We start from the raw sequence: 9,803 nt of genomic DNA on the forward strand, positions 1-9,803 counted from the left end.
AAAGGCAAATAATAGAACAGTTACAACAGTCTGGTAAGTTGAGAAAATGACATCAATTCACTGTTATGCATGCCTGTAGGCATAGGCTATTCAACATCACTGACAATCAATCAACATTTCAAAATAGAAAACATTTCATTTCATAATGTTTTGAATTTGTAACACTATTGTATTATTGTACAAATTAGCTACAACAGTAATAGCATTCACCTTATGTAAGTAATATCTACATTTTTCAACTAAGGAGCAAAACATGCTCTGAATTTGTTTTCAAGTGTAGTCAGATGCAAAAGCACATTTCACTTACTGCATGACACCATTAAATTTAAAATGTTGAATTGTTACCTGCAGAATTTTGTATACAAATATTTGCAGTACAATTAATATAAGAAGTCTTGACATCTTTCCAAGAGTGCATCCCCTGCACCGGGTCAGCTACCACCTCAAATATAATACAATTCTGTGGGGAAACACTATACATACTTATAAAAATAAATTATTTGGATGTCTGCCATTTCTTTCAAAGACCTGCACACTCAGGGTTCACCCACAAAAGGTGTTTTCACTTATTTTACCTGATTAGACCTCTTCTTGGGATGCATGTACAAACTATGCTTGATTGACATATCCCTAACTAATATTAGCTTTGTTGCCATCTGCTAGACATTCATTTTATGATGTTTGGTGGCCTTACTTATCTCCCAGTAAAGCTACACATACAGTACATATAAGCTGAGCAAAGGTTTAATCAAGAAAAGTGACGAAATATTTCCTGGCATATAAAACAAGAAAAAGAACAAGGGCAGGGTAAGTGCAGACCTCGCAGGTGTTGTAGTCATCGGAGTTGAGCAAGTTGCAGAGCTGGGGCAGCAGCTCAGGCCATGTTTGTAGCTCTCCCTTGGAGGCAATAGTAGTGATCAGGATGCCTAGAGGAGCGGGACAGAAGCAGAACATACCAGACGTCAGATAGTGATTTTTAATTTACGGGACCGTGGGCCGTAACCTTTGTAGCAGCTGCCCTTGTAGCAGCTCTGGATCAGACAGTATGAATACAAATACCTTCATGGGAACTCAGGTGTTTAATGTGTTAATGCATCATCTCCAGAGGGTAACGGAAGAAAAGCAGGCAGAGGAACGTGTGTATTGGGCGCGTGGAAGGACGCCACATGCCAATTCAATGCCCACAAAAAGCAAAAACTCACCAATAGTGGCACGGATGAGCGGTGAGGGGTCACCAATGTTGTTGAGACATTCCTGCTTGATGAAGTCAGCAACAGTGGAGGGGAAATTTTGGTAGTGGGCCTTAACATTGTTCTTCAGTATCAGACCGCTCAGAGAGCGAGTCGGCTCGTCTAATGAGAGGAAGAAAACAAACAAACAAGCTGACAATACAAATGTATCCTGATAACCAGTATAGATGCATTAATCAAACCTTTTCCTGTACAGATACCAGTTTTGAGTTCTACCTTTTACTGTGTGGAACGGATTGGGATCTTTTTTTTTTTTTTCAACATTCCCTCAATATATTTTCAGGTCTGTGCAATATTTATGGTGTTTTAAATTGATGAAAGAGGAAAAGGATGGCTACTCACCTTCAGTTTTGAGTCGTGTGAGAACAAAGATGAGATAGTTGTTGAAGTCTGGGAATTGGTTGAGTTGTTCAAGTTTCTAGCATGATAGTTCAGGACCATTTTACTTTGAGCATTGAAATTAAACAAACAACCTTTAATCTCTATGCTAAGTAACATGTTAAAATAAAGATTGACAATCTTCTACATGGAATCATCAATACTTTAAAACATACGCAACTGCCCATGCCCTGCACTCCAGGCAAAAACAGTCAACACCCTGAGATCGCACTGTAGTAGGATACTTGTTGGACTGCTCTCTGTGTGACTGTGTTGGGCGACTGTGAGTCTTTGAGCAGTTGGAGGACCTGCTGAAGTCCCTGCTCATCTGGCTGCCACTCCATCCTGAAAAAGCAGTAAAAATAAATAAATGAATACACGTTAACTTAGTTCCATACATGTTTTCCAGAGAATTCTTATAATGTACATACAGTACATTACAAAGTACAAGTAAAGCGAAAATAGTTAGCAAGTGGTTTTTGGATCAGACAGTATGAATACAAACACCATCAAGTAGTCAGAAGTTGTTGATGCATCATCTCCAAAGTCCACATGCACATGTATGGTCAGGAAAGCAATGTAAAAGGACACAACGTACAGAACATAATAGGATGCTCCATTGCATGCAGATAAGTCTGCAAACACTATGATTTTTAATGTGAATCAGACCTTTCTAGCGCTTCTGCAGATTTCTATCCCTCAGAACTTTATATCCTAATAGTGCATTTGACCGTACCTTGTTTCAAATGATGTAATTCAAAGTCTAAGATGAGTTCAGTAATTATTGTGTCCAAATCCTTTTATTTCAACCAGTCACAGCAGTACACTACTAAAAAGAGCCCCTGCTCAATAATCGGAGAAGTTATGTAAACCTCTACAGACTTAGTGTTATCTTCTTACTCAGCAACTCAAATGTCTGCACATGATGTAGGTTCGAAGCAGACAGTGGTCCAGTACAGATAGGCAAGGGGTGGTTTGAGAGATATAACATGAACGAAGCCGCGGGTGGCCTTGGAAGGTCAGCAATGCATACATTTAAAATTGTAATTGGAAATCACCTGGCGGTACAAAAAAATAGGACATTGCTAGACAACACGTCCAGCTAAAATCTCTGTGACCCGGCTTAGCCGTTTCAAGTTAATCCTACCCCCCACCCCCATGACATACGCTGGTCTAGCTAAGTTACAGAAACGCTTTAGCGATGTCTAAATATTTCTAGTTCAAATTAGTATTGTACTACACGTGAGCATGATTCTTGAGATATACGCGAGGGGTCGTTTTCATTGTTGTTGGTCTGAGTGAGAAAAGTCGTCGGAGAATAAGTTAATGTTATAAAGCTAGCATATGGCTAAGCTATGTAGCTTGGCCGCCATGTCTACTCCCTAACTAGCAGTCCGTCTGGTTTAGCTAACTACATCAACCTACGTTACATTTCACTGGGCTCGTTATTTTACGCTTATTGTAACGTCCGTTATCGATTATCGTATCGGTTGGTTATGCACCATTTCAAATGCCTATACACAGTTGATCGATGCTACAAAAGTTGCCCTTCTTGTTCGGGCCTAGTCGACAGGGCAGCTCCAGGCGGGGTAACGTTAACCTTAGTCACAATGTGCCCGGCATTAAAATGGGCAAATGCCACCATTTACTATCCAAATACAGGACTGTACCAACATGTCCTTTTAGAAAGAGATAACATCTGAATGGCCACGTAAGGGATAGCGATTAACATATCGTTGGCAACCAGTATAGGTACTAACTTGGTGAACACGTTTTGCGAGCTAATTTAGCCGCTAAGCAGCGCTAATTTAATAGCCAGGCTAACGTTAATGCTATATGACGGATACTTGCTTTGATTATCGCTTTAACAGAACACCTTAACCGATGAGGCGTTCTGATCGACGTAATATATTTATAAAACGTTTTGTCAAAGTACAAGCCTACTGATACTACACCTACAATATCGACTTGAACGTTGAATTATCGTACTGGGCCGCTCTCCTCCCGTGCTTCGTAGCGGTTCTTCTTGTTCAAAAGAACACGCCGACTGAAATTGTCCTATGGCGGCTTCCGTTCAGTACACATTTCGCTAATTACGCGAGATTATAGAAGCCCCTTTGGTTTTTTCCACACTTTTAAAATAGTAGGTACTGATAGTAGTTACTGATTAGGCATAAAACATAATACACAAATAAAGTGGGCCTACAATCAACCAATTAAATAAGATGAAATTATGTTCCATTAAATATAAATATTTATAAAGCATAGAACTAGGATGTGGATGGGGTTTTGATCATGATATTGTGATCAGTATCTTCTCATCAATATAAAACAGCATGATAAATGTCCTCAACTTAGCATTTCGTTTTTTTCAGACAAAAGATTTATTTTAAAAAAAAAATATTTTTATGCTTTCCTTTTATTTTTGTTGGAATTGGACAGTTTATATGTAGTTATTAGCTTAGAAGGTGTTGGTCATTCATGTAATTTTATTTATTTATTTTAAGGATGTGCAGCAGCTTTTTTATAAGCGTGTATCTTATAAATTCAACACTTCAACATTTTTTATCTAGTAAATAATTCAATATGCACGTTCACCATCTGACACTGGTGTTTTGCATGTCATGCTGTTGGATGAGGTGATATGTGTTGTATATTGTGGCTTCATGTGTTTTATTTTTAGGTGTAATACTTTATAATGTCTGTGAAATAACTGTATGGGAACTGTGCTGTTACATATTGTACCATATTCCACCAGAATGGCTGTGTTGTCACTAAAGGGAACTAATGTAAATTAATGAGTTAGAAACTCTGCAGCCAGACCCTTTTTAAAATTGTTATGCAATCACAAATGGACATTTTACATATCAAAGTATAAAGTCTAAGGTACGGTAGTTTTTTTTGTTAACAAAAAACATGAATGTGGATCATTTGCCTTTATAGGGAAATAATAAAAGGAAATAGCACCTGATTTGTTAACATTTACATTCAGTGGGTTCAAAAGAGCAACAATTCTTGTAGCTTTAATAGGTTATGTTGGCTTTTCTGCCTTACAAATGTACACATTCCCAAGTGCATCTGGAAGTAAGTTTTTGCCTTTAAATGTCTGTATTATACTTCTAACATTCCAACATACAAACATCTGAAATACTTACACATATGATTATGTATATGAGCAGCTGCTGTCAATGTCAGTGAAAAATAAACCCTGAAATACTTTATATTGATTTATAAAGCTCTCCCATGACTCGATTCCACCTTCCTGGGTCTTGCAGAGAGAGGCTACGGAAGCCTGTTCAGACGATCATCATCTAAAATCACATTCCTACAATGAACATTTTCTGCACATAAAAAAACAAATACAACACATATCTGAGATGAATGTCCAAAAGCCAACATAGTGAAAACATCAAACTTCCAGTAATTCAAAAGCAGTGGGCATGAAGTGCTTTTCGTAACCAAACGTTGACTGTTCTTCCTCTATTGAGCTCCAACAATCTTCCCTTTTCTCCTCCTCCTCCCTATCCTCATCAGAGTCAACCATTTTGCTGTACTCCTCTCTTCGATATCTGTGATCTGTCCTATGACACTCCTCTGTGACAGCTTCCTCCCTCTGATTGTCATGGTGGTCCATCTGTAAGCACCCATCTCCAACCACTGGCCTAGTTAATCTGTCAGTGTTGGTGGTTTTCTCCAAGGAGGACTTAAAGGCCCAAGGCTGGATTTCAACAACCTCCAACAGAGAGATCTTGGGATGTGGCTCATAGATCGGAATGCAGATCCACGCCCAGGGGTCATTAGTCTACAGGGAGATCACACACAGACACAATATTTTATTTGTTGGTATTGCACAGTAACAAACTAGGAATTGACTACATTAGTGAGCATGTAATCGTTAACAGGATAAGCAGTTGAATAGCAAAATAATTACTTAGGAATCACTCAGAATCAACAGTTAGTGGAAACTGCACACTATATATATATATATATATATATATACACACATACATACATACATATATATACACATACATATATATACATACATATACACACATATATATATATACACATACATATATATACATACATATACACATATATATATATATACACACATACATACATATATAGAACACCATACAGATATTATATATAATAATCTCTATCTATATCTATATATATATATATATATATATATATATATATATGATATATTTTGTGGAAGTTTGGGGAAATAACTTCAAAAGAAACTAGCAAAGGATTTGCGCTTTGCAAAAACAAGCAATTAGAATAATACATCACACAGGGTATTATGAGCACAGTCATCCTCTATTTTGAATTCACAATTGCTGAAATTTATGGACATTGTAACATTTAAAACTGCACAATTTATCTTTAAAGTTAAAGAAAATAATTTGCCTTGGAACATACGTGCAATGTTTAAGGAAAGAAACGGGGGAAATTATTTAAGAGGACATTATATGTTTGAGCAACCTCTTGTGCAAACTACTGTTAAAAGCATATGTGTTTCAGTTTGTGGGGTGACCTTATGGAATGGACTGAACAATGACATCAAATAGAGACGTAATATCATTCAGTTCAAAAATAGATTAAAGAAATCATTACTGGACCAAGACAGAAAATAGACCTAAACACAAGAATGGAATTGTAATTTAATGGTATTGTTATTGTTGTTAGTTATTGTTTATTGTAAGACCTGAAAGATTGTATGCTCTATTTGGATATCTATTTACTTTGTTATTGTATGATTTTGTGAAATAGGGGCAGGACCAAATGAGCTATTTGCTTCCGCCTGCTTCTTCTCAAACTAATCATTTAATTGTGTAATTATATGCATGTATATGTGTGTATGTGTATATATATATATATTTATAATTTAGATTTGTCTTGCAACATTGTTGATTGTTTGAAATAAATAAATGAAATGAAATGAAGTGGAATGAACCCTGTTCCGAGATTAGACTAAAGCTCACAGAAGACAAAAAGTCCTATAATTTCAGTCAGTCTCCTACCTGGTGCTTCATGTGTCTGAAAATGTGGCTGTTGCGCGCATCTGGCACTTTGTCATAGAAAAAAGGAGGCACCAGTGGACATACTTTGTTTTCTCCTCGACTGGCACTGGCAGACACACAAGAAAAACAAACAAACATAAAACACCCCCCATAATCACATTAACTCACAATCTTTAAGATCAAAAACATGTATATTAATGTATTCTTAACTTCAATGTTTACATCAACAGTTTATGAGAAAACAAGATTAGAATTTAATATCCTTTTTTCCTTACACTGTCCATCATTGAATAATTCAATTATTTCGCTTGTACAAGTATTTCAAGTGTTAGTTGAGAATGGATTACACCAGATACTTGTGAAATAGTCCACATATTTACCAACAAAAAGAACTGTACCACAGCTATACATGTCTCAGATAGGAGAATAGAGCTTCAGAAATATAACATCATTTAAAGACAAGTTGTTTCAGATGATTATCTCACCTGCAAAAAGCAAGAAGAACACATATTACAACCACAAAAAGGATCCCAACCACGATTGCTATTATGAGCGCTGAAAAAGAGAGAGAGAGAGAGAAAAACTTATTTAGTCAGTAAAATGGTGAATTCCCCTATTATGTTGTTAGAAATATCAAATTGCACCTCCATAAAAAACAACTCTTTGGCAAAAAAAACAACTCTTTTGTCATACAGGTTATCCTAAGCTCACCCCATTCAACAAGAAAATAATTAAAATGTGACGTAATACCGAAATCTTCGTGGTGCTTTGTTTTGAACTTGGCAGTGGCATTTTCTCCAGGCCCGGCTGCAGTCACAGCTCTTATCCGCACCTCATACTCCTGTCCTGGACTGAGATGCAGCAGCTTAAAAGTCTCACTTTCATGCTGTGATGATGCACTCACATTGTACACTAGAAGAGACACATTGTTTGAAGTGAGGTTAAGTAACAAAAGACACACCAAACTAAGTATACTATTGCTTTAATTTGCTTATTGCTACTTTTCTTTTTTTCTTTTGTATGGTCACCGCTATGCATTATTATTTCGTCATTAAATACATGGAAAGTTATTTAACAAAAGTTAGTCTACAATCATGCTATCTGCTCTGTAAGGATATACTGTACACAGAAGTGTTTTGAGGTAAATGCTAACGCCAACGTGCTAGCACGCGCAAAATAACAACGCTAACATGCTGATTGTTGGCAGGTATAATCAGAACTGGTTTAGAAGTTCTAGTTATAGAGAATCTTTGGTACAATGTATAGAGTTTTCATTATTTCAGTTTATCACGCTAACATTTAATAATTAACACTGACAACAAAGTACAGCACAGGCTGATGTTTAGTCTTGCAGGTATGTAGTCATAAACCAAATTTGACCTGCTAGACGAAAAGTTAAGTTTTTACCAAAGTAATTAGAATTCAAACTATGGGGAACACGAATGTGTGTACCGAATTTCATAACAATCCACCAAATAGTTGTTGAGGCATTTTACTCAAAGGCACAAATGTAATCCCCAATGGTTTAAAATAATAAAAATATCAGTGGATCTAGAAAGTCATTATGAGACATCTTCTTGGATCTATGAATTTCTGTTGCAAATTTCATGGCAATCTATTCGATAGTAGTTTTTTGCAAAATATCACTTGGTTTTCCTGTTTCTTTTACCAATTACTACAACTGTATAATATATTGTTGTTGTGTAGCCTACCGTTTTGTCCGTTTACTCCACTGTCTACTACTACTTGGTAATACAGGATCATCCCCTTCTGCTTGGCGAGGGGAACAGACTCCCAAAACAGGTACACATGAGTGGCAGCAATGGAAAACACCTTAAATGATGGTACACTGGGAGGGGCTGAAAAGTGATACAATAAATGAGTATTACAAAGTTATTCATTTTAATACGAGGAGACAATATTAGCTAATCAAAGTTTAAAAAAATGTTTGTAAAAGGCAGCCCAAAACCAAAACATAAATACTTACTTCCTTGAAGTGAATATCCAATAACTGATGATTGGTGATGAACTTTACTGCTGTGAGATACTGTGAACAGTGATACTTGGAAGGGTGTGTACTTTGTATAATTACCTGTAGGTGGAGACACACATCAGAGTAAAACAGCCAGCACAAGTCCAACTTTGAAAGTGATGGATTCTTTAAATGGGTGTTCTACAGTATATCACTTTCTGGGGCTACTTAATCAGATGTTTAAATATTTAAGCAGCGTTGTATGAGTAAACCTTTCTATTTACAGAGTGTATTGCTATGAACATATTCACATCAAACAGACCTTTAAAATATCCTGTTCTTTGGCTTTTGTTTACTTTGACCCAATCAAATCCTTGGCATGGAGGACTTCCTGCTTGTTTGTATTGCAACACATATTCCTTCAGGTTATCTAAAAGCTGAGAGGGCAGATCCCAGGACACATTGAGGTGCTCTTCATTCATCACGAGGTGAATAGATTGCTCGTCTTTCTCTTTACCTTTGCAAGAGACAAATGCTTGTTAGTTCTGACGAGCCGGTAGAATAGGAGAAATACAAATGAAGGAATTGGAGAATCATATCACACAACTATAGAATTATTGCAGCATAATTTTCCAGAGAGAACATTCACTTTAACTACAACTTTCAATTTAGTTCCATTTCAGTGCTGTATTCACAAAGGATCTTAGGACCACTCCCTAATGCTCCTTGTTAAGGGTTTCCTTTCAAGACATATTCACAAAACTGCTCAGGGTAGCTTTCACTCCTAAGCCTATATTTCAGTAACAAACATTTTAGATATTTTATATATTGTGTCACAAATTCCATATGTAAAACAAAGCATCCTATTTTGTCTTGTTTTGTGACTGTAGAATTACCTCATCAAAAGGATGAAGATTTTTCATTTAATTCATATTCTACAGGTTTTCTGTTAAAGGCCATACAATCAGCATTATTCATGTATTCCATTTGGTGATTATTTAATGTACACTTGATGAGACACAATGACCAGTCAAATAAATGTGGAGCTAAAGAGTGCATTTTTGGTTTAAGGAATAATTCTCAGCTAAAATGTCTAACTTGGGGAGCTAATTCTTATTAACTCACCTGTTATCAAAATTTGCTTTTAAACGTTCATTACTGTTCTTT

General features: G+C 36.4%; 2 protein-coding genes and 1 non-coding gene across 5 annotated transcripts in view; all 3 read right to left on the reverse strand.

Moving 5' to 3' along the window:
- Positions 1-3,695, reverse strand: part of LOC116703591 (transportin-2) — a 17,063-nt gene extending 13,368 nt beyond the window's left edge. Inside the window, exons 1-5 of one of the 2 annotated variants that reach the window (XM_032538407.1) lie at positions 3,588-3,695; positions 1,874-1,973; positions 1,593-1,668; positions 1,203-1,352; positions 820-926 (exon numbers count right to left, since the gene is read on the reverse strand). In XM_032538407.1, the coding sequence (XP_032394298.1) occupies positions 820-926; positions 1,203-1,352; positions 1,593-1,668; positions 1,874-1,972 (432 nt within the window). In that variant the 5' untranslated portion in view covers position 1,973; positions 3,588-3,695. Of the gene's footprint in view, positions 1-819; positions 927-1,202; positions 1,353-1,592; positions 1,669-1,873; positions 1,974-3,587 lie in introns of those variants that run through there. The other variant, XM_032538408.1, reaches the window with a different exon arrangement.
- LOC116703813 (small nucleolar RNA SNORD41) lies at positions 2,108-2,173 on the reverse strand. The gene has a single exon (XR_004335515.1). It is a non-coding gene; the product is annotated as a small nucleolar RNA SNORD41 (small nucleolar RNA).
- Positions 3,696-4,620: 925 nt separating the features above from the next.
- il12rb2l (interleukin 12 receptor, beta 2a, like) overlaps positions 4,621-9,803 on the reverse strand; it is an 11,022-nt gene continuing 5,839 nt past the window's right edge. For both annotated transcript variants that reach the window (XM_032538414.1, XM_032538415.1), the window contains 7 exons: positions 8,959-9,153; positions 8,652-8,756; positions 8,377-8,523; positions 7,415-7,576; positions 7,150-7,219; positions 6,665-6,770; positions 4,621-5,430 (listed from right to left, as the gene is read on the reverse strand). In XM_032538414.1, coding sequence (XP_032394305.1) covers positions 5,038-5,430; positions 6,665-6,770; positions 7,150-7,219; positions 7,415-7,576; positions 8,377-8,523; positions 8,652-8,756; positions 8,959-9,153 — 1,178 coding nt within the window. In that variant the 3' untranslated portion in view covers positions 4,621-5,037. The remainder of the gene's footprint in view (positions 5,431-6,664; positions 6,771-7,149; positions 7,220-7,414; positions 7,577-8,376; positions 8,524-8,651; positions 8,757-8,958; positions 9,154-9,803) is intronic.

The sequence above is a fragment of the Etheostoma spectabile genome, chromosome 15 (assembly GCF_008692095.1).
Source record: "Etheostoma spectabile isolate EspeVRDwgs_2016 chromosome 15, UIUC_Espe_1.0, whole genome shotgun sequence".
In the NCBI taxonomy this organism is placed as follows: Eukaryota; Metazoa; Chordata; class Actinopteri; order Perciformes; family Percidae; genus Etheostoma; species Etheostoma spectabile.